The 24969-nt window shown below is 44.8% G+C and overlaps 1 protein-coding gene across 1 annotated transcript in view; it reads left to right on the top strand.

Moving 5' to 3' along the window:
- Window positions 1–24969, top strand: part of myo9ab (myosin IXAb) — a 186258-nt gene that overhangs the window by 138680 nt on the left and 22609 nt on the right. The window contains exons 15-29 of the mRNA XM_070439636.1: window positions 1702–1818; window positions 5356–5431; window positions 5574–5711; window positions 5982–6021; window positions 7098–7220; window positions 7641–7721; window positions 8018–8128; window positions 8467–8589; window positions 8814–8963; window positions 9613–9920; window positions 13425–14783; window positions 15110–15206; window positions 17181–17281; window positions 17690–17811; window positions 22542–22753. Coding sequence (XP_070295737.1) covers window positions 1702–1818; window positions 5356–5431; window positions 5574–5711; window positions 5982–6021; window positions 7098–7220; window positions 7641–7721; window positions 8018–8128; window positions 8467–8589; window positions 8814–8963; window positions 9613–9920; window positions 13425–14783; window positions 15110–15206; window positions 17181–17281; window positions 17690–17811; window positions 22542–22753 — 3158 coding nt within the window. The remainder of the gene's footprint in view (window positions 1–1701; window positions 1819–5355; window positions 5432–5573; window positions 5712–5981; window positions 6022–7097; window positions 7221–7640; window positions 7722–8017; window positions 8129–8466; window positions 8590–8813; window positions 8964–9612; window positions 9921–13424; window positions 14784–15109; window positions 15207–17180; window positions 17282–17689; window positions 17812–22541; window positions 22754–24969) is intronic.

The following is a 24969-nucleotide window of genomic DNA, read 5'->3' on the forward strand; positions in this document are numbered from 1 at the left end:
AAGAACTCGAGCTCCTCGTCTTGGGCCTAAGTGTTTTCTCTCTTGTCAGTGACTCTGCTGAACTTTTGTAGGTTATGTGCAATTTAAGCATTAAAGCATATATACAAGTTGAACAAAGTTAAGCGTTGTCATTCAAAGGCTGTGTTTCCTAGTCCTTTTTGGTCAATGCGCAGAGAAAGATAAAAATAAATGCAATTTCAGCAGGAGCTCGGAAAAACGTGACCTACTCCATGGCTTGCTCCACTAGCTCCCCCAAGTGCTTGTCAAATTGTGAATAAGAGACTGATGAAGTGTGTGTAGCTTGCAACTTTTTTCAAATCATCATTAGAGTCCCATCATGCAGCCTTAGAATGTGTAAAACATCAAAACATATAGCCCAATGATTGTATCACAACTAAAGTAGCATAAATTACTCAAATTAAGCATATAGGAGGACCTGTTTCTTGTGTTAACCGCTCAACACAGAATAGCCGAATGTGCGCACAATTTTTTCTTCATACTTACAAAAATATAAAATAATGCCACGGCGTTCTAAGCAAATCTTGTCTGCTAATGAAGTAGTGTAGCCCACAGCCATTTGGCATAGCCAGATCAGGACCTAACATAAGGACAACTCAGAGTATGCTATTCTGTTCTTCTGAAATGGACTACATTTTCTCCATATCATGTTTCTTTAGACCTGTCTAAAAATAAATAATGGATTTATTGTGACGGTTAGGTCTATTAAATGGATTTATTAGACTTTTTTAAAATGTAGATGTTCCAAAGGTCTGCATCAGTGGCTCGTAGCTAATTAACGGTCAATTACCGAGACCGGCAGTTATTTGCTTGATAATCACCAGCTGACAAAATGTCATGACCGCCACAGCCCTAGGTGAGACCATAGACTGCTCGTGTACATAAACATTAACACACACATGTATGTGTATACACTCCGTCACCACACACACCACACACACACACACACACACACACACACACCACACACACACACACACACACACACACACCACACACACACACACACTCTCTTGGACGTACACTCTCCCAGACACACACACACACACTCACCCCTCTTCCACAGTGATAGAGAGCCACATACTGAGGCTTTTTGTGATATGAGTTATCTCCCTCCCGAGCCACCACAGTACAGTATGTTTCCCTCAGTGGGATGTCAGAAATAGCAACTGATCAAATGTAACTTTTCTCCAGGGTTGCGGGGGAAAAAGTTTCCCTGCCACATAATGTGTTTCTCCTGATCGTTCTCCGCCATTAGACTAGCTTGATTTCACAACCCCCGAACGAAAGTCTATTCCGTTATTCATCGCCATGGAGACCGCCCCCTGGTTTCGGGAATGTTCAAGTATGCATTTTTATACCCATGTATAAACACTGGCAAGGCAACATCCCGGAGGTTGATAGTTTTAGGGGGACAAAACTGACCAGTGATGATGCATGGGCTGCTACTTTCCCCCCCGATTATAACTGAACTTCCACATTAGGCTTCATCTCCAGCCATTTACGTGACATTCAGTCAAACATTTTGCAAACTTAACACATACTATTTCTTCCTCTTATTTCTCCCTGTCTGTTCCTCTCTTTCCTCCCTCCCTCTTTCGCTCTCTCTCCCTCTTGGTTTCTGTCTCTGTCTTTCTGTCTCTCTCCTCTCTCTCTTTCTCTTTTTCTTTCTTTCTTTTGCAGGGAATGATACTGCTGTACCATGTGTCGTCAAGAGCGTGGACAGCTTCAGCTTCCTCCACCACCCTGTGCACCAGAGGAGCCTGGAGATCCTGCAGAGATGCAAAGATGAGAAATACAGTAAGAAACTCCAAGCCCCACAATCCTCTCTGCTGCCCAACTCCCTTTTCCTGGGCTTACAAATAAAGAAGGGGACAATTAGCTTGTTTTGAATTAACTTGTTCTCCCTTAAAATACTCCCTCAATTAAAGGCCCACTCTGATATCTACAGCGTTTTTGATCCTTTAACATGTAACCAATGTATTTGGTTCATATGTAGTGCCACCCTCTTTCTTTCAACCTTCTGTTCTAGTCAGATCAAAGCATCGCTTTCATACTTTATTGCCAAATTCACATAGGCCAAATATGTAATAATTAGGGATGCACGATATATTGGTGGACATAATGGAATCGGCAGATATTAGCTAAAAATGCCAACATCGGTATCGGCCCGATGTCTAGTTTAACGCCCCGATGTTAAAAACCGATGTCGATGCTACCATTCCTGACCTAGCCCACACAATGTCGAGCAGTCATTTGAAAGAGTAAGAAAATTTCAGCGAGACGACTCAAATGCGAAATCCATTAAAGCCAAGATAATGGCATTCATTGCCCTTGACAATCAACTGTTCTCTGTCGTGGGTGATGTTGGCTTTCGCCGACTGGTCGAGCACCGGTACACACTACCAAGTGCGCTATTTTTCAGATGTTGCCCTACCGGAGTTACACAGTAATGGCGTCACTGCTATTAGCTTCACGGCATACTATGGAACGCCGTTTGGGTCTTTGCTTGTCAAAAAAGATACAGTAGCACTGTCAAAGCTGTACAAAAAAGTCTGCAAACAAGCAAACACCGACCACAAACGATGTGTTTACAATACCGCGTTGGTAATAAAGCATCACTTGTTCAACCGCAACTTCTGGGGTAGCTAACACCAATACAACAAGCCTGAAAACAATGACCAGTAGAAACTGCAGTCATTTTRATTATTCTTAGCAATGATTTAGGAATCATTGTGAGTAAGTATTAGCTAGGTTGCCACTTGTTGTTCGCCTATTGAAATTGAACTAGCTAGCCAGCTACTTAACCCTGTTGCCCAAAGCTAACTTTATAAGCAGCCAGCTAGCTTCATCTGGCTAGTGAGGCTCGACCGGAGCTAGCCACAATAAGGATTACGCACAATAGTGGAATGTGCAGTTTGCCTTCAAATMAAAAGTATGTCATTGACAGTGATGCAAATAAATACAAATAGTAGAATTATTCCATACTTTTATTTTGAAGGCTAACCGCAAAGTCCACTATTGTGGCTAATCCTTAGCTTCACATAGATGGGTCCGACCACCATTAATCAAATAAGAACTGTCTTATAAATTAGGGTTATTTTAAATGACACCTAGCTGTATAGTTAGCTAGCTAACTATAGCTACTGAAACAGATGTCGTGTTATTTGACACGTCAAATAGTGTTATTTGACATGTATCTTTTTTGACACGCAAAGACCCAAACGGCGTTCCATAGAAATCCTGGTTAAGAATGAAACGACTGAACAAATGAACAAAGAAACAGCACAGCAAGTAAGTGAAATAAATAGGTTTTGATTATGTTTTACTGGTAATGGGGACATACGTAAATGCCAACAAAATAGCTTTTTGGTCAGTGTGTGTGTGTGTGTGTGGTGTAACCTTTATTTAACTAGGCAAGTCAGTTAAGAACAAATTCTTATTTACAATGACGGCCCGGGCGACGCTGGGCCAATTGTGCGCCACCCTATGGGACTCCCAATCACGGCCGGATGTGATAAAGCCTGGATTCAAACCAGGYACTGTAGTGACGCCTCTTGCGCTGAGATGCAGTGCCTTAGACCGCTGCGTCCATGTATGTGTGTGTTAACTATTTAACTGTATTAGAATGCTTTAAAGGCTGCTAACATTTTAATATTGGTTATCTGTATCGTTTTTTTGGCAAGGAAAATATTGGATATTGGTATCGGCCAAAAATGCCATATCTGTGCATCACTAGTAATAATAAACAGGTCTGCAACAATTTTTGGCCTCGACTAGAATTTGCATTGCTATTACTAATAAGTCATTGGAAATCAGACATGGATCCTCTTTCTTCATAAAGCACTGTTGCGCTATTTGCCCTGTAATAGTCATCGTAATGAAGCTGTTTCTCATGCATGACCACTCCCACACATACGCACTGAAATAGACCTCATGGCAGTGTGTTTAATAAGCACTGTGAGTTACTGTTTCCTCCTTCCTCTGTTGTTCCATTTTCTTCCGTCCTCAGAGGCTTCGCTGCCGGTTCAGAGACAGACTGACAATAGCCTGGACCTTGTCGTTGTCGTGTGTGTGTGTGTGTGTGTGTGTGTGGTGTGTGTGTGTGTGTGTGTGTGTGTTGTGTGTGTGTGTGTGGTGTGTGTGTGTGTGTGTGTTGTGTCGTGTGTGTGTGTGTGTGTGTGTGTGTGTGTGTGTGGTGTGTGTGTTGTGTGTGTGTGTGTTTAACTATTCTTGTGGGGACCAAAGTCCCACAAAAGTCCCCACAATTTTTACGAAGTAAAAATGACCAGCTGGACATTTTGTTAGTCCCCACAAGGTCAAATGCTATTTCTAGGGGGTTTAGGGTTAAGGTTAGAATTAGTGTTAGGGTTAGAATTAAGTTAAATATTAAGGTTAGGAGCTAGGGTTAGTTGTAGGGTTAGGGTTAGGAGCTAGGTTTAGGGTTAGGATAAAGTTTAGGTTTTAGGGTTAGGGTAAGAGTACGGGTTAGGATTAGGGTTAGGTTAGGGGTTAGGGAAAATAGGTTTTGAATGGGACTGGAATTGTTGTCCCCACAAGGTTAGCTGTACAAGACTGTGTTGGTGTGTGTGTTGTGTGTGGTGTGTGTGTGTGGTGGTGTGTGTGTGTGTGTGTGTGGTGGTGTGTGTGTGTGTGTGTGGCCACACACATACATGCACGTGTGTGTTCCAAATGTCATAGCACTTTCACGATGGACACACAAATCAAACTGAATCCAATGCGCAACAGCCTCAATCTCTTAAACGGATCATTCCTGAGGGAAATGTTTCCAGTGATATAGAAACAATGGACAGTTAAAGATTCAGTGAGCTTCCAAGCCTCCAGACCATGCAGCTTGTCTCAAATGTTCAATGTTAAATACCATTACGCCTCAAGCCCGTGGGATTCTCTCTCATTCCCCATTATCTGGCCTTTCAAAGCATGGCAGGGGGAGACTGCTGGGAAATCAGTCATTAAGAGGGATGAGAGTTGAGACGAGAGGGAGCGCTCATATCTTTCCTCATCAGCCTTTGGTCTTTGGGGAAGGGGGGGGGGGGTGTTGTGGGTGGTGGCTGATCACTGTTTAGGATGAGGGTCTGGCAGTGCAGTGCCTTTAATCACGCACACATGCATCTTGGTGGCTTGCCTGATAATGGCCCAATGTGAATTAAGCAATACATTAGCCAATGATACGGACTGAGTAGACCGACGGTCATTGTATGCATGTTTGTTTTGGTGATGAGACCACATGTTCCTCCTTAAAGGTTTATACAATTGACACATCCTCTCTCTCTCTTTCTCGCTCTCCCTCCTGCCTTACATCACGGTCTCGTACAGGTATCACTAGGAAGAATCCCCGGACCCCCTTGTCAGACCTCCATGGCACCAACACACTGAACGAGAAATCCGCCAGGTATGAACCTGGCTGTCGCACTGTTTTATGGACACTCAAAGCAATGAGCTGTTCTGCTTTCAGTGTGTGATTGTTCAGTATATGCTACAGCAATTCACACTCTCTCTCTCTCTGTGTCTTTGTCTCTCTCTCTTTCCTCTAGGGATGGTTATGGTGTGGGCTGTAACGGGCGTAGCTCCATACAGGGTCGTCTGTCTTCCTCAGGCTCGGAGTTCGATGACGGCGTCTTCGTCAACTCCACTAGCAGCAAGCTCCTGGAGAGAGCGCAGGGCATCCTCATGTGAGCATGACTGCAAAGTRGGTCCACGCACACACTCAAACCTTGATCAGCCAGTGTTCAATCCACGCTCAATATGTGTTCATACGAAATGATTCTCCTGGGGAGAGCACAGGGGCATCCTCATGTGAATATGACCAGTCTGACCATCATCATGCAGCTCGCACCACGGTCAGAAAACRGTGGTCAGGCAGTGGTCAATCCATGGTCAATGTGTGTTTATGCTGTATGTTCATTCTGTAATATATCTGACAACCAATCTCTCTCCCACAGGCGGAACAAAAACTATAAGTCCAAGCCCTGCCTACCGAAGGTAAGGGCCTTACAAAGATGTGGTCATTTTCCACCGTGAAAGTACAAGGGAGAATTTCTCTATGGCTTCAACATGATATACATATGAAAGGCCAATAGTGAAGTAATGGATTACAGCAGGGGTATTCAACCTGGGGTCTGCGAAAATAGATATATTTTAAATTACATGGGGGGGGGGGGGGTGGACAAATATCACTAGCAACAACAGAATAAACAAATGTTTTATTCATAATGTCAACGTTATTTCTCAATTCCTAATATTGAGCAACTTACACTGACTGGAGTATCTAACATAGGCTTTGAAAAAACACCCGCAATTTGCAGTCGCAGTATTATTCTGGCCAACACATGGCTATCCTTTGTTTAACAAGATATATAGTTCCTATTAGCGAAAAGTGTGTGGCGTTTATGGAATAGGCTATGTTTGAGTAATTGTTTCCTTCAATTATGTGGTAAGCTCATAAAAATACAAATAAAAAATCTACCAAATCGATTAATTTTTAAATGTTGAGTATCCTATTTCTCCTTGCCGTTATCATTCACCTGATGATAAGACAAGACAAGACATGATATGATGGGGGGTTGCCGGTTTGCCTTGATTACACCACTGCAGTGAAATTACAGAGCTTAAAGCTGAAATCCGTTTGCGATATTACAACAACAAAGACGTTACTACTGCAAAAACAATTTTTTACCACGATGCTGGATACCCCTCTCCTCCATTTTATCAAAACAAAAACAGTAACAAAGGCGCTGGGGCGAACTGTGGCACTGTTTCCCCCTTTACCGATTTCAGCTTTAATGGAGACAAGCATAGGTGGACATTAACAGTTGGCCGTAGAAGAATACTTATTTTGAATTATTTTGAATACAATATTGTCCATTATCATGCAAGAATGGAAATGAAACAGTATGTCATATTGTCATGTGACCATGTTCATACGGTAAATAAAAAAAGGTATGAATGCAAGACTGTAAGTCGCTCTGGATAAAAGCGCCTGTTAAAATGTCAGAAAATGTCAGAAAAAAGAACACTCATCTGACTGTGTTCTTATGGCGATTCCTCTCTCCGTGCAGCACCTGCTGGACGTGAAGTCTCTGAGGTACCTGAGCAGTGTGACCCTCCACGACCGCATCACCAAGTCCCTCCTCCACCTGCACAAGAAGAAGAAYCCGCCCAGCATCAGCGCCCAGTTCCAGGTAAGACTCAATTTCTTTCTCGCCCTCTAGTGACAGACTCTGTCAATCAGAATTTCAGCCGTTAAACCAATGCCCAATTCCAACACTCAGCTTCTACATATTCCCGAGGCACTTTGTGTAGATCTTAAAGAATTGGACAGGTGTCAAGAAATATTTATATAAATGAAACATTTACTTAAAGTGCATTTCACAAAAATGTCACAGAAATGATCTCAGATCTGCATCAAGTGTCGGGGCAAGAGGTTGAATTGGACAGGAATTGACTGTAATAAATAACATGAGCTATTATAATGCCAGGTTTATGCAATGCATTATGAGATGTTAATTARGAGATGTCAATATGATGGGATGCTAATGGTTATTGTGCTAATGAATTGCTGTGCTAATAAGCTAATGCTAATTGTCTCTTGCTGTGTGAAGGCCTCTCTGAACAAGCTGATGGAGACCCTGGGTCATTCGGAACCCTACTTTGTCAAGTGTATCCGCTCCAATGCAGAGAAGGTGTGTTCAGCTACTGTTGTTACAGCTACTTCAGTTTGGTTAGATGCTAATGTAACTACTGACAAGCTCCAGCGAACAATAAAACCACTGAACAAACCACTGTCTGGTAATTGCATAGCCCGTTATAGCCAATTATACAATGTTTTACTGTTATTGGGTGATCTAAATCTCTCTCTTTCTCTATTGTACCTCTCTCCCCTTCTTCTTTCGTGCCTTTATTTCTGTCTCCTTCCTTCTCTCTCTGGATATTTCTCTCTCTCTCTCTCTGCTATCTCGCTGCTCTCTCTCTCTCTCAGCTCCCACTGCGTTTCAACGATGCCCTGGTGCTCAGGCAGCTGAGGTACACAGGCATGCTGGAGACTGTCCGCATCCGCCAATCAGGATACTCCATCAAATACACCTTCCAGGTAAGCCTCGCCAACCAATCAGGATACAGCACTGTCATGGGGCACAGAATTAGCAGAACAGATACGCACACCAGATACACAATACTGTGTATTACCTACCTTAGTTGAATGCACTGACTGCATTTAGCTCTAGATAAGAGTATCTGCTAAATTACTTAAATGTGAAAACTGCTGATCGATGGTCATCAGTGTCATCAATCAGAGTCTCAATGAGCTGCACGTAGACGTAGTGAAGTCACATCCACGCACTTGTAATGTAGTCAGTCTTATTAACAGCTTGTAACTTTTATCCCTCTGAGGTCACTATCGATATGTTGTCTTTCGTCTTGTCTTTGCAGGACTTTGTGCGTCACTTCCGTGTGCTCTTACCAGACAGAACTAGACCAACCAAGTCTGGCATCCGGGAGTTCTTTCGTCAGGTTCACCTAGCACCTGCTGGGTATCAAGTGGGCAACACAATGGTACGCACTCTGGGGATGTCCCTTTTTTTCTTTATTTGTCTCTCTTTTTCTCTCTCTCTTTCGCCATCTTTCTCTCCTCTCTCTTTCTCTCACTTTGATACACGCTTGCATTGCAGCCGTTCTGTTCCTATTGGATTTCCCTGGCTGTGGGTGGGTCTGGTCATTTGTGGGTGTATCTAGTCAGTGACGCCCCCCCTCACCCCGGGTCTCTCTCTGTACTGCAGGTGTTCTTGCGGGAGGCAGAGCGTCAGCGGCTGCAGGCCCTGCTCCACACGGAGGTGCTGCGGTGCATCGTCACGCTGCAACGCCGCTTCCGAGCCCGGCTGGAGAGGAAACACTTCATCAGGATGAGACAGGCCGCTGATGTCATCCAGGTGAGACGACGAAGTCAGGGCACCACACCAAGTCCAGGGTTGTGTTCATTAGGGCACGCCATAGCAACATTTTTTGCAGCAGAAAACAAAATTAGCATTTCTTATTGGACAAGTCTAGGTAGTTCCTCCCTGAATGAACACGACCCCGTTACTGTCCTGGCATAACAGACTAAATAAAGCATGTGTACACAACTTCCCCGCACAGCAAGTTTTACACTAACTTTTTAGCCGTTTGTAGTAGTACCATTCTACATGACCCACAGACGTATAAAATTYTTCGTAACCAGTTTAGGTTATTGCGTAACTCTGGCGATGAAGTAGAACATCTTTTTGGAGTTGTGTAATGACTCAGTCCTGAGAATCTCTATACTTGTCCTCATGCTCCGTCTATAAGAAAGAGGGGGAAATTGCCGAAATAAATAAGAAACGTGGTGCTTTTCTGGAAGCCARATTGTTTATGGAAGAGATGCTTGGCTACAAGAAGAGACTCAGTCTGCTGTCCTAATCATTGTCAGATTGAACAAAAACAAACCGAATCCGTTTTTCTTACCTCGAAAGGATTCTCAGCATTACTCCAATGCAACGATGTCACCCCAGTCAATAAATTCATTTTGTTCATTCATATTTCTTCATTCTCTCCTTTCCATAGACGTGGTGGCGGGGCTGCCTGCTCAGACAGTCGGAGGCGGCAGTGGACCCAGCCGTCCAGGAGGAGGCAGCAGTGTGCCTGCAGGCAGCATGGAAGGGCTACAGGGAGCGCAGGCTGTTCCTGCAGTGGAAGGACTCTGCCCTGATAATACAGAGGAGCTGGAGAAAGAGCAGCCAGCGCAGGGTTCTGGCGGCCATTACGGTGCAGACAGCCTGGCGGGCCTACAGAGAGAGAGCCCACAATTGTAGGACACACAGTGCGGCGACACTGCTACAAGCAGCGAGTAGGGGCTACCTGGCACGCCTAAGGTAATGAGGAGTGACAAACCGTTCTATTTTATGAAAGGTACAGGTAACTGCCAAAAATAAAGGAAACACTTGAGTAAATGAGGGATACAAAGCACACTACATGACCAAAAGTATGTGGACACTTGCTCGTCGAACATCTCTTTCCAAATCATGGAGTTGTTGCCTCCCTTTGCTGCTATAACAGCCTCCACTCTTCTGGGAAGGCTTTRCACTAGATGTTGGAACATTGCTGCGGGGACTTCCTTCCATTCAGCCACAAGAGCATTAGTGAGGTCGGGCACGTGTGTTGGGTGATTTAGGTCTGGCTCGCAGTCAGCGTTCCAATTCATCCCAAAGGTGTTCGATGGGGTTGAGGTCAGGGCTCTGTGCAGGCCAGTGAAGTTCTTCACACCGATCTCCACAAAACATTTCTGTATGGACCTCGCTTTGTTCATCGGAGCGCTGTCATGCTGAAACAGGAAAGGTCCTTCCCCAAACTGTTACCACAAAGTTGGAAGCACACAATGTCATTGTACTCTGTAGCGTTAATATTTCCCTTTACTGGAACTAAGYGGCCCCAACCATGAAAAACAGCCCCAGACCACTATTCCTCCTCCACCAAATATTACAGTTGGCACTATGCAGTTGGCACTATGCAATGGGGCAGGTAGCGTTCACCTGGCATCCGCCAAACTCAGATTCGTCCGTAGGACTGCCAAGATGGTGACTCTAGAAAATTGAGTAAAGTTCAATCTCGTGCTTCTCTGCGCGGGGTTATATTTCTTCTGCACGGTAGTCAAATCAAGTTAAATTGTTTTTGTCACATGCCCCGAATACAACAGGTGTAGTAGACCTTAGAGTGAAATGCTTACTTACAAGCCCTTAACCAACAATGCAGTTTTAAGGAAAAGGTGTTAGGTAAAAAAATTGATAAGTAAGAAATAGAAATAATTAAAGAGTAGCAGTAAAATAACAATAGCGAGGCTATATACAGGGGGTACCAGTACAGAGTCAATGTGCATGGGCACATGTTAGTCGAGGTAATTGAGGTAATATGTACATGTAGGTAGAGTTAAAGTGACTATGCATAGATAATAACCAGAGACTAGCAGCAGCGTAAAGGAGGGGGGGGGGCTATGCAAATAGTCTGGGTGGCCATTTTTATTAGCTGTTCAGGAGACTTATGGCTTGGGGGTAGAAGTTGTTAACTTCTTATGGCTGCAGGGGCAGTATTGAGTAGCTTGGATGAAAGGTGCACAGAGGTGCCCATAGTAAACTGCCTGCTCCTCAGTCCCAGTTGCTAATATATACATATTTGGATAGAAAACACTCTGAAGTTTCTAAAACTGTTTGAATGATGTCTGTGAGTATAACAGAACTCATATGGCAGGCAAAAACCTGAGAACAAATCCAAACAGGAAGTGGGAATTCTGAGGTTGGTCGATTTTCAACCAAGACCCTATTGAATACACAATGGGATATGGATGAGTTTGCACTTCCTACGGCTTCCACTAGATGTCAACAGTCTGTAGAACCTTGCCTGATGCCTCTACTGTGAAGTGGGGCCGAAGGAGATAGGAATTAGTCAGGTCTATCATGACCTGACCATGCTCTGACCATGCGTGTTCACATGAGAAGGAGCTCTGTTCCATCGCACATCTGAAGTCAATGTAATTCTCCGGTTGGAACGTTATTGAAGATTTATGTTAAAAACATTCTAAAGATTGATTCAATACATCGTTTGACATGTTTCTACTGACTGWTACGGAATTTTTTGACATTTCGTCTGCTTTTAGTGAACACGCTTCCTGACTTTGGATTTGTTTACCAAACACGCTAACAAAAATAGCTATTTGGACATAAATGATGGACATTACCGAACATTTCTTGTGGAAGTGGGAGTCCTGGGAGTGCATTCCGACGAAGATCAGCAAAGGTAAGTGAAGATTTATAATGCTTTTTATGAGTTTTGTTGACTGCACAATTTGGCGGGTAACTGTATGGCTTCCTTTTGTGGCTGAACGCTGTTCTCAGATTATTGAATATTGTGCTTTTGCCGTAAAGCTTTTGAAATCTGACACAGCGGTTGCATTAAGAACAAGTTTATCTTTAATTCTATATAAAACATGTATCTTTCATCAAAGTTTATGATGAATATTTATGTTATTTGACGTGGCTCTCTGCAATTTCTCCGGATATTTTGGAGGCATTTCTGAACATGGCGCCAATGTAAACTGAGATTTTTGGATATAAATATGAACTTTATCGAACAAAACATATATGTATTGTGTAACATGAAGTCCTATGAGTGTCATCTGATGAAGATCATCAAAGGTTAGTGATTAATTTTATCTCCTATTTCTGTTTTTTGTGACTCCTGTCTTTGGCTGGGAAAATGACTGTTTGTCTGTGATTTTGCGGCGACCTAACATAATCGTTTGTGGTGCTTTCGCTGTAAATTTGGTGGGATTAACAACAAGATTACCTTTAAAATGATATAAGATACATGTATGTTTGAGGAATTTTAATTATGAGATTTCTGTTGTTTGAATTTGGCGCCCTGCACCTTCACTGGCTGTTGTCATATCATCCCGTTAACGGGATTGCAGCCATAAGAAGTTTTAAGAAGCCTTTTGGATCTAGACTTGTTGCTCCGGTATTGCTTGCCGTGCGGTAGCAGAGAGAACAGTCTATGACTAGGGTGGCTGGAGTCTTTGACAGTTTTTAGGGCCTTCCTCTGACACTGCCTGGTATAGAGGTCCTGGATGGCAGGAAGCTTGGCCCCAGTGATGTACTGGGCCGTATGCACTACCCTCTGTAGTGCCTTGCGGTCGGAGGCCGAGCGGTTGCCATACCAGGCAGTGATGCAACCAGTCAGGATGCTCTCGATGGTGCAAGTCCCGGGGGAGCTTAGAGGAAACATTGCATTGGGTCATGTATAAAAATACCCAGTTGCCCATTATTTTGGCTACCATGGCTAGAGAGCTCAATGACTTTGAAAGAYGGATCTCAAAGGAGCATAGGGCATTTAAAGTATGTGTGTGTGTGTGTCAGTCACCAGGTCTCAACACAATTGAGCGGCACCTGAGGCAGCGTTTTCCACCACCATCAACAAAACGCTAAATGACAGAATTTCTCCTGGAAGAATGGTGTAACATCCCTCCAATAGAGTTCCAGACACTTGTAGAATCTATACCAAGGCACTTCTGGTGGCTCAAGGTGGCCCAACCCCTATTAAGACACTTTATCTGGGTGTTTCCTTTGTTTTGGCAGTTACCTGTATAGAAAGATGCACAATAAGGATTCCATAGGCTGAATTTTGCTCAAACCTAGATCTCAAACACCTGATTCATATAGTTTGTTCAAGAAAACACAAGTGTTTTGGTGCTGGGCTGGAACAAAAGCTTGCACACTATTGCTCCCAGGTCCAAATGATCCTACATTGATGAATAACATCGGAGACGAGAAGGAATGGAAGGAAGATTGCTTTAAACTGTGTTTGCTTACAATGACTGTTTCCTACAGGTTCACAGAACTAAAAGAGCAGAGTATGCATGAAAAGCAGTTGCTCAATGGACAAAGGAGCCCCACCACAGAAGAAAGAAAGCCAGAGAGGACCATGGGCCTGGATACTGACACCTCGGACGAACAGGTCCTCGAGATCAACCACAATCATGACATCCAAGATGTCTCCACAGTCTGGCCTGCTGAASACTCTAAGGAGTCTAAGTCGGCATGTTTAGTGAAGGAGGAGGAAGAAGGAGAGAGCGAGAGAAGCCAGAGTATAGAGGAGCCCAACTGCCACAAGACGCGGGCCAAGAGACAGAGCCGGCGCATGAGGGAGCTAGAGCAGGCCCAGTTCAGCCTGGAGCTACTCAAGGTGCGGACCCACAGCACAGGAGCGACTCTGCAAGAGGAGGAGACCCCTGTACCCCCGTGTCCGGACAGCACCCCCTGTCCCCTGGACGACCACCAGCCCTCCTCGCCCCACCGGGGCTTCCCCGTTAGCCACGGGAGCTTTGAGCTGCTCGACACCACCGTGGATGTGGAGGCGGGAAGGCCTGGTTACCCCGGTTGCCATGATAACCAGTCCACGCTGCTCTGGACCTCTTCCCAAGAGGATTTGAATGGACCAATGTCTCCAGAGTCCCAGCCCCAGCCAGAGAAGGACCCAGAGGTGGTAAATGAGAATGATCCAAGCTCCAGGATGGAGGAACTACCCGCCATGATACCATCCCCAATCAAGGAGGTGGTGGCAGAGGATCCACAAGCTACCTTCTATATCCCCTCTGASGACCAAAGCAGTGAGCCCAAGCAAGAGAGCCCAGGCAAGCCTGTGAAGGAGAGACGAGAGTCCGCCTTACCAAGGCCCGTGGTTGTGGTCATCAGCATGCAGAAGGAGACCCCTCTGGAGGGGGAGCTGTGGGCGGCGCCAGCCCAAGAGAGTGCACTCCAGACCGGTGTGACCACCACTGCCTCCCGCCTTACACCCATCGCCGGCCTGGAAGTATCAGAGAAGGCCCAGCCACCCAGTACTGTTACCCAGCCTCGGAGAGACTTAGCTGGGGTAGACAGGTCTAGCTTGGTCCCCTCCTCCACCTCCACCCATGGCCTTTGTCCTTCCGAGGTAGACATCCAGATAGTCCCCGAGCCCAAGGCCCCATCCGGTGAAGTCCTACCCAGCCAGGTGGAGAGGAAGGCAGGCTGGCCGGTGCAGGACAGCTGGGTCTCCACCAACAGTATCCTGGAGAGTAGGGAAGTTTCCAGCAAAGCAGCAGCCAAGGCACCACAGAAGAGCCCAACCCAGACCATCATTGTCAGTATGACCGAGAAGCCCCCCACCAACACTACATTCTGCTCTCGACGCAAGCTCCCCTTCTCCAAGTGAGTGTCATTTTGCTGTAACGTTGCTGTAATGATGCTGCTCAGTCAAAGTGTCACTTAGCAAAAGCTTTGTAATTAATTTCTTCTCTCTACACTAGCTTGACTCTGTTCACTGACGGGCAGTGTGTACAAATTAACACTTTCATTTCAACAAATCACCACAGGGCTCTTCTTTTCTCCAAATGTACAGAAATGTATTTCTTATTTCTGTTGTTTTTTATTGCCTTGTACAGCAAAAACACAGGAAAAATATGTTTGAATAGGCAACTAAATGCGTACATTTGAAAGTCTACAAATAGTTGTAACGTTTCCTGAATGTGTTGTAGGTCTGATAAGGACCTGGTGAACCAGGAGCGGTCGTTGGCCATGCATAGACAGGAGGCCTCCGCCTCTAGAGCCACCGCTGGACAGAGAACCAAAGAGGTGGGTTGCGCACAAGTACACTACCCAAAGGACATACACACACAGAGTACACAATACACAAAGAGTTTACACATACGTATCTTGGMATTTTTTTTTTTAAAGAGTTTTGGGAGTTTTTTTTAAGAACTTACACACTGTAACTCGTTACTCATCCTGTTGTAATATACTAAAGCACTCAATGTTGTGTAGTTCATACTGATATATTGTTTAAACTAATAATAGAACGGGCAGCTGTGGCTTGTATGTGCATGTGAGAGTGTGTGCTTGTATAAGTTTGCATGTCTTGTAAATTTGTGTCCCTCAGACTGTCAGTGTGTCTCTGTGATATCCACATAGAACACATCAGCCCCGTAGGTGTCTCTGTGATTCCCATGAAACATATAGCACACAACCTGTTTCTCTCCCACATCCAAACCACCACACACACACACACAACACACCAACAACACACACACACACACCACACCCACACATTCCCTATCTCCCATCACGTACCAGACCACTGACGTGTTGTGGTGTGTGTGGTTGAGCAGCGTGGCCGGCCCGGCCCCAAAAAGAAGGCGTATGTCTCGGACCGCTCCGACTTCTGACCCCGCTGTAACTCCGTGGGGCGGGCCAGTCAGACGATGACGATGTCGGCACGTTTACACGCGCCCTGTTCCCGCACCTGCCCCTCCTCCCCCGTCCCCCCTCACCACCCCACGGCGGGCACTAGGGCCCTGTACTAGTGACTCTGACAATGGTAAACGACCCTGCAGGGGTCCAACGCACACTCCCCCCCCCCCACCCTCTTGTCCCCTGCCTCTACTTGAACCCCCCCCCGCTCACCAGAAGCCTCTTTTAACACGACTAATCCTATTGAACTAGCATCCTCCAGCTTCGTTTAGTTTTTACCTACTGGACAGAGACATGTTTCTGTACTACTAGCTCTTTGCTTGACGCTCCTTTATTTCGCAGATAGGGAAAAACCCGACACGGGCTCAGTCCTCTTCTAGCGATAGTTTGTCGCAAAAAAAAACTTTACAGCATGGCTGCAACTGTAAGTGGTAATGCCATGGTTTCAGAGCTGTGTTTTCTCCTGAAGAGAATAATCATCCTTCATAAACACGCATTACTAACCAACCACAGATCTAGGATCAGATYACCTAACCCCTAACCTTAACCTTGGAGGTTTAAAAGTTGATCTGACRCTGGGGCAGTAGTAAAGGAGCTGACCTGGAGCTGATCTGACCCTGGGGCAGTAGTAAAGGAGCTGACCTGGAGCTGATCTGACCCTGGGGCAGTAGTCTTGTGTCTACTCTGAACTTGTGACATCCGTCTAGTTGCTGGAAGAGGAGTAATGCAATGTCCCTCTCCTCTTKGCCTGGTCCCAGAACTGTTTGTGCTGTCTTGTTAACTCCTATGGTTATCACAAACAGATCTGGGACCAGGTTAGTCCAACTAGTCTTAGCCAGAAGTGCAATCGGTGATGCATGCTGGAACCTTCTACCATTGACACCATTTCATTACTACCTTTTATTACTTCCCTAACAGGTCTTTCCGAGCATGAGCACCCTCCCTCCCTCACCCAGTCATATCTCTTTTAGTTTGAAATAGTAGTTTTCTGAGCAAATATGTCTGTACTCTATATGTTAATATGTCCATGTCTCAGTATGTAAACATGTTAGAATGTTTGTGGACTGTTAGCTGTTGTTTTGTGCAGAATGAATGAGTGATGGATGGATGCAGTAGGAACATCCAACGTGGATGTTTTTCTTTGTTCTGCGATTCAAGTTTGATTGCACTGCCCTCTAGAGGACAATGCATTTTCATGTCTCAAATGTGTCTCTTCTGTCTTTTSAGCYTATGACTCAAAGACATGGCAAAATAGCCTGAGRGTTTTGATGCCCAATCAATGAATATTGAAAACATTTCACTTCCCTATGTTTGGTATCAAGACTTACCTTGCTACACCCTAACTTTCTATTCTCCCAGGCTTCTCACAAGGAAGAGCATAAGAAGTTCCACAAGACTATGTCTTCAGGGGACCTGGGCAAGGTAGCAGCGCTTGGGAAGACATCCAGTCAGGATGGAAGGTAGCTACAGTACCTTCTCCTGCTCTCTAGCCCATATTACAGTAGCAAGACACAATGTCTCAGTTGATAGAGCATGGTTCTTTCAACATAGGGATTGTGGGTTCGATTCCCGGGACCACCCATACGAAAAATGGATTCACACAGGACTGTGGATAAATGTCTGCTAAATGGCATTTATTATTATTATATTACWATCATTATGCAGAGGAACAAATTAAGCTCATATTGTATTAAACAGACTATTACCCTTTTCACACAAGTTGCTGAACACGWGCCGAAAAGGACATGTGAAAAGATTATACAAAGACAAACCCGAGCCAGCACACACTCTGGCGAATCTGGTCGGCCCAATCGAAATAGAATAAAGGTTTGTTCTAAACCGCCTGTGTGTGACTGTGTTTGTGGCAGCAGAGTGCGAGGGAAGATGCGTTTCTGGGGCAAGGCCAAGCATGCAGAGAAGAAGCTGTCCAGAGAGAAGCAGCAGACCACCAGGAGTGAGTCCACACAGGGAGACGGCACCGACAAGACAGGTAATAAATACACTGTGTGTGTGCGCGCAATGGACAATAAAGTTGTTCATACCATGGCATTGTTGAATAATTGTTTCTGCTAGCTTGAAGGGCATTCTAGAGCATGCGTTATTTCCCAGTAACGCATGGTATATTTGCACGGTAGAATTCAAATGCTATAGTTCATTCTGACATGTTCTATGTTTGAGCTGCTTTTGAAAGCAAAAGTCGAATTGAAAACGTAATTGGCATTGTTGAATTCGATTTTCATAATGGCAAGCTAGGGTTTGCATCTAAACTAGCAAGTCTGTTAATTTGGTTACCAAGGCAACTACTGACGCTATCTAGTAAACTTCCTAGCTACTTCAGTGGATGTTGAACACATTTCTACCGGCAAATGAGCACATTTCTATGCGTTCTCTGGAAAACAACACATCGTAGAACATAGCTTCCATGTTGCTCATCATTTTCCAGAGAACGAAATGCCCCTCGTTGATAATCCCTTACATATTGTATAACACTGGACATGTGACATTCCAAATAAATAAAAAATTGTCACATGCTTTATAAACAACAGGTGTAGACTTACAGTGAAATTCTTAATTAAGAGCCCTTCCCAACAAGCCAGAGAAAAAAATAATAACACAAGGAATAAATACATATATATTTTTTATTTATTTAACCTTTTATTTAACTAGGTAAGTCAGTTAAGAACACATTCTTATTTACAATGATGGCCAAACCCTAACCCGGACGATGCTGGGCCAATTGTGCGCTGCCCTATGGGACTCCCAATCAACGCTGGTTGTGATACAGCCTGGAATCGAACAAGGGTCTGTAGTGACGCCTCTAGCACTGAGATGCAGTGCCTTAGACCGCTGTGCCACTCGGGAGCCCCATGATTGACAATAACTTGGTTACGTACACTGGGTACCCGTACCGAGTCGATTTGCAGGGGTACAAGGTAATTGAGGTATATACAGTTGAAGCCAGAAGTTTACATACACCTTAGCCAAATACATTTAAACTCAGTTTTTCACAATTCCTGACATTTAATCCTAGTCAAAATTCCCTGTCTTAGGTCAGTTAGGATCACCACTTTATTTTAAGAATGTGAAATGTCAGAATAATAGTGGAGAGAATGATTTATTTATTTCATCACGTTCCCAGTGGGTCAGAAGTTTACATACACTCAATTAGTATTTGGTAGCATTGCTTTTAAATTGTTTAACTTGGGTCAAACGTTTTTGGGTAGCCTTCCTCAAGCTTCCCACAATAAGTTGGGTCAATTTTGGCCCATTCCTCCTGACAGAGCTGGTGAAACTGAGTCAGGTTTGAAGGCACCTTGCTGGCACAAGCTTTTTCAGTTCTGCTCACAAATGTTCTTATGGATGAGGTCCAGGGCTTTTGTGATGGCCACTCCAATAACTTGACTTTGGATGTCTTAAGCCATTTTGCCACAACTTTGGAAGTATGCTTGGGGTCATTGTCATTTTGTAAGATCCATTTGCAACCAAGCTTTAACTTCCTGACTGATGTTTGAGATGTTTCTTCAATATATCCACATAATTTTCCATCTATTTTGTGAAGTGCACCAGTCCTCCTGCAGCAAAGCACCCCACAACATGATGCTGCCACCCCGTGCTTCACGTTGGGATGGTTGTTCTTCGGCTTGCAAGCATTTTTTCGCAACATAACGATGGTTTATGGCCAAACAGTTCTATTTTTTTGTTTCATCAGACCAGAGGACATTTCTCTCCAAAAGTACGATCTTTGTCCCATGTGCAGTTGCAAACTGTAGTCTGGCTTTTTTATGGCGGTTTTGGAGCAGTGGCTTCTTCCTTGCTGAGCAGCCTTTCATGTTTTGTTGATATAGGACTCATTTTACTGTGGATATAGATACTTTTGTACCTGTTTCCTCCAGCATCTTCCAAGGTCCTTTGCTGTTGTTCTGCGATTGTTTCGCACTTTTCGCACCAAAGTCCGTCTCTAGGAGACAGAACGCGCTCCTTCCCAGCGGTAATGATGGCTGCTTGGTCCCATGGTGTTTACACTTGCGTACTATTGTTTGTACAGATGAACGTGGTACCTTCAGGCGTTTGGAAATTGCTCCCAAGGATGAACCAGACTTGTGGAGGTCTACAATGTTTTTTTCTGATGTCTTGGCTTATTTCTTTTGATTTTCCCATGATGTCAAGCAAGAGGCACTGAGTTTGAAGGTAGGCCTTAAATACATCCACAGGTACACCTCCAATTTGACTCAGGCTAATTGACATCATTTATCAGAAGCTTCTAAAGCCATGACATCATTTTCTGTAATTTTCCAAGCTGTTTAAAGGCACAGTCAACTTAGTGTATGTAAACTTCTGACCCACTGGAATTGTGATAGTGAATTATAAGTGAAATAATCTGTCTGTAAACAATTGTTGGAAAAATTACTTGTGTCATGCACAAAGTAGATGTCCTAACRGACTTGCCAAAGCTATAGTTAGTTCACAAGAAATTTGTGGAATGGTTGAAAAACGAGTTTTAGTGACTCCAACCTAAGTGTATGTAAACTTCTGACTTCAACTGTTTGTACATATAGGTAGGGGTAAAGTGACTAGGCAACAGAATAGGTAATAAACAGTAGCAGAAGTGTATGTGATGAGTTAGCGTTAAGAGGGTATCTATTTGTTTAACTATTTAGTAGTCATGTCTTGACTACTAAATAGCCAGACTTTGTACATCGGTACCGCTTGCCGTGTGGTAGCAGAGAGAACAGTTTGTGGCTTGGGTGGCTGGAGTCTTTGACAATTTGTAGGGCCTCCCTCTGACACTGCCTGGTATAGAAGTCCTGGATGGCAAGGAGCTCGGCCCTAGTGATTTACTGGGCGCGTACGCAACACCCCCTGAGGGGGAAGAGGCATTGTCGTGTCTTCTTCAAAACTGTGTGTGTGGACCATGTTAATTTACAGCTTACAATTGGTTCATTCACCCCCCCTCCCACCTGTAATTTTTCCCCAGGTCGTTGCTGTAAATGAGAATGTGTCTCAGTCAACTTACCTGGTAAAATAAGGGTAAAAAAAAAATAATAATAATAATAATTCCTTAGTGATGTGGTCACCGAGGAACTTGAAGCTCTCGACCTGCTCCACTAAAGCCTCGTTGATGTGGATGGGGGCGTGCTCCGCCCTCAATTTCCTGTAGTCCACAATCAGCTAGTTTGTCTTGCTGACATTGAGGGGGGAGGMTGTTGTCCTGGCACCACACTGCCAGGTCACTGCCCTTCTCTCTATAGGCGGTCTCATCATCGTCGGTGATCAGGCCTACCACTCTTGTGTCGTTAGCAAGCTTAATGATGGTGTTGGAGTCGTGCACGGCCACACAGTTGTGGGTGAACAGTGAGTACAGGAGAAGACTAAGCACAGAGTACAGGAGAAGACTAAGCACACACCCCAGTGGGGCCCCCCGTGTTGAGGGTCAGCTTGGTGGATGTGTTGTTGCCCACCCTCACCACCTGGGGTGGCCCGTCAGGAAGATCCAATTGCAGAGGGAGGTGTTCAGTCCTAGGGTTCTGTGCTTAGTGATGAGCTTGAAGGGCACTACGGTGTTGTYACACTGAGCTGTAGTCAATGAACAGCGTTCTCACATAGGTGTTCCTCTTGTCCAGGTGGGAGAAGCCAGTATGGAGTGCAATAGGAATTGTGTCATCTGTGGATCTGTTGGGGCGGTATGCAAATTAGAGTGGGTCCATTGTGTCTTAGATGATGGTGTTGATGTGAGCAATGACCAGCCTTTCAAAGCATTTCATGGCTACAGATGAGTGCTACGGGGCGATAGTCATTTAGACAAGTTACCTTGGCATTCTTGGGCACAGGGACTATGGTGGTCTGCTTGAAACATGTAGTTATTTCAGACTGGGTTAGGGAGATGTTGAAAATGTCAGTGAAGACACCCACCAGCTGGTCAGCGCATGCCCCGAAGTACACTTCCTGGTAATCTGTCTTGCCCACGGCTTTGTGAATGTTAACCTGTTTAAATGTCCTACTCACATCGGCTAAGGGGAGCGAGAGCACACAACTTCGTCCGGAACTGCTGGTGCTCTCATGTATGGTTCATTGTTGGTTCCCTCGAAGCGAGCCATGGATTACAGGCAACATCCACAGTAAGCTAAAGGCTTAAAGACATGTCCCGCTGTATTAACGTTTGTGTGTTTGATGGCTCGTCGGAGGTTGTAGCGGGATTTCTTATAAGCTTCCAGGTTAGTGTCCCGCTCCTTGAAAGCGACAGCTCTAGCCTTTAGCTTAGTGTGGATGTTGCCTGTAATCCATGGCTTTTGGTTGGGGTATGTACGTACAGTCACTGTGGGGATGACGTCATCAATGCACTTATTAATGAAGCCGGTGACTTGATGTGGTGAACTCTTCAATGTTATCAATGAACACATTCCAGTCTGTGCTAGCGAAGCAGTCCTGTAGCTTAGCATCCGCTTCATCAGACCACTTCCGTATTGAGTGCGTCAGTGGTACTTCCTGTTTGAGTTTTTGCTTGGAATCAGGAGGATAAAGTTTTGGTCAGATTTGTCAAAGGGAGGGCGAGGAAYAGCCTTGTAGGTGTTTCTGTTTGTGGATTAAAAGTGATCCTGAGTTTTGTTGCCTCTAGTTGCACAGGTGACGTGCTGTTAAAAATAAAACTGAATAGAAAACCAAAACAATTGTCTTCACAACACCGTTACTGTATCTTTGTCTCTCTGTGCTTTGCGGGTCAAGATGGCACGTCATCTCCCCCCCACAGTCCCGACCTGACTGCCACCAGGGGCCGGGATTCCAAGGAGAACAAGGACCCCTCTCCCAAAGTGCGGAGACGCAGCGTCAAGATCAGCAGCGTGGCCCTAGAGCCTGCCCAGTGGCAGAACGACGCTCTGCACATCCTCACCAGCGCCCATGACTACAGGAGCATGAATGACTTCCTCATGAAGAAGGTAGGCAGACTGACAGAGGGATACGCAGGTAGACAGACTATGTACACCTGTCCGTCTTACACACACTCTCAAGTAAATGCACGGGGCACCACAGAATACTGTTGGTTTCCTAATTAAGATGATGCACAAAACACAATACACACACACACAGATGCACGCTCACACGTACAGAAGTGTATACAAACAGTGCGTTCAGAAAGTATTCAGACCCCTTCCCTTTTTTCAAATTTTGTTTCGTTACAGCCTTATTCTAAAATTGATTAAATAAATAAAAATCCTCATCAATCTACACACAATACCCAATAATGACAAAGCYAAAACAGGTTTTTAGAAATTTCTGCAAATGTATTACAAATAAAAAACAGATACCTTATTTACATAAGTATTCAGACTCTTTGCTATGAGACTCGAAATTGAGCTTAGGTGCATCTTGTTTCCATTGATCATCCTTGAGATGTTTCTACAACCTGATTGGAGTCCAGCTGTGGTAAATTCAATTGATTGGACATGATTTGGAAAGGCACGCACCTGTCTATATAAGGTCCCACAGTTGACAGTGCATGTCAGAGCAAAAACAAAGCCATGAGGTCGAAGGAATTATCCGTAGAGCTCAGAGACAGGATTGTGTTGAGGCACCGATCTGGGGAAAGGTACCAAAACAATTCTGCCGCATTGAAGGTCCCCAAGAACACAGTGGCCTCCATCATTCATCATGGAAGAAGTTTGGAACCACCACGACTCTTCCTAGAGCTGGAGGCCTGGCCAAACTGAGCAATCAGGGGAGAAGGGCCTTGGTCAGGGAGGTGACCAAGAACCCGATGGTCACTCTGACAGAGCTCCAGAGTTCCTCTGTGGAGATGGGAGAAACTTCCAGAAGGACAACCATTTCTGCAGCACTCCACCAATCAGGCCTTTATGGTAGAGTGGCCAGACAGAAGCCACTCCTCATTAAAAGGCACCTGACAGCCCGCTTGGAATTTGCCAAAAAGCACCTAAAGACTGTCAGACCATGAGAAACGAGATTCTCTGTTCTGATGAAACCAAGGTTGAACTGTTTGGCTTGAATGCCAAGCATCAAGTCTGGAGGAAGTCTGGAGGAAACCTGGAACCATCCCAATGCTGAAGCATGGTGGTGGCAACGTCATGCTGTGGGGATGTTTTTCAGGGGCAGGGACTGGGAGACTAGTCAGGATTGAGGCAAAGAAGAACGGAGCAAGGTACAGAGAGATCCTTGATGAAAACCTGCTTCAGAGCACTCAGGACCTCAGACTAGGGTGAAGGTCCACCTTCCAACAAGACAACGACCCTAAGCACATAGCCAAGACAACACAGGAGTGGCTTCGGAACAAGTCTCTGAATGTGCTTAAGTGGCCCAGCCAGAGCCCGGACTTTAACCCGATCGAACATCTCTGGAGAGACCTGAAAACACCTGTGCAGTGACGCTCCCCGTCCAACCTGACAGAGCTTGAGAGGATCTGCAGAGAAGAACGGGAGAAACTCACCAAATATAGGTGTGCCAAGCTTGTAGCATCATACCCAAGAAGACTCAAGGCTGTAATCTCTGCCGAAGGTGCTGTACAAAGTACTGAGTAAAGGCTCTGAATACTTATGTAAATGTTATATTTCAGTTTTGTATATATAAATTAGCAAACATTTCTAAAAACCTGTTTTTGTTTTGTCATTATGGGCTATTGTGTATAGATTGATGAAGGGGGGAAAAAAGCAAATTAATTAATAATTGAACAAGGCTGTAACGTAACAAAATGTGGAGAAAGTCAAGGGGTCTGAATATTTCCGAATGAACTGTACATTCACCAACATACACTTATTCTCAAATACAGTCGTGTAAATGACTTCATCATTAAAGGTAGACTCAGCGATAGGTCGTAGATGCAGACAGTAAACAGCATAATGGGTCGTTGTAGCGTGAGGCTCAACTTCTCCGCTGTTTTGGTCCTGTGGCTATACCAGGCTGCAACAGCGTGATGCCAACCCGTGCACATACGCAGATACTGTGTGTGACTGTGCGAGAGCAATTTCTTGCATTTCGCTACTCTCAAAATCTGTGGTGCTACTCGTGGCATCGTCATTTTGCTGAGTCTACCTTTAACTTAGTGTACACACACCAGAACGCTACACACACACACATACACACACCAGAATGCTAAAGCAGTACTGTATTGTACTATGCCGTATAATACGATAGTCACATATTT

This window comes from Salvelinus sp. IW2-2015, linkage group LG4q.1:29 (genome assembly GCF_002910315.2).
Source record: "Salvelinus sp. IW2-2015 linkage group LG4q.1:29, ASM291031v2, whole genome shotgun sequence".
Taxonomy (NCBI): Eukaryota; Metazoa; Chordata; class Actinopteri; order Salmoniformes; family Salmonidae; genus Salvelinus; species Salvelinus sp. IW2-2015.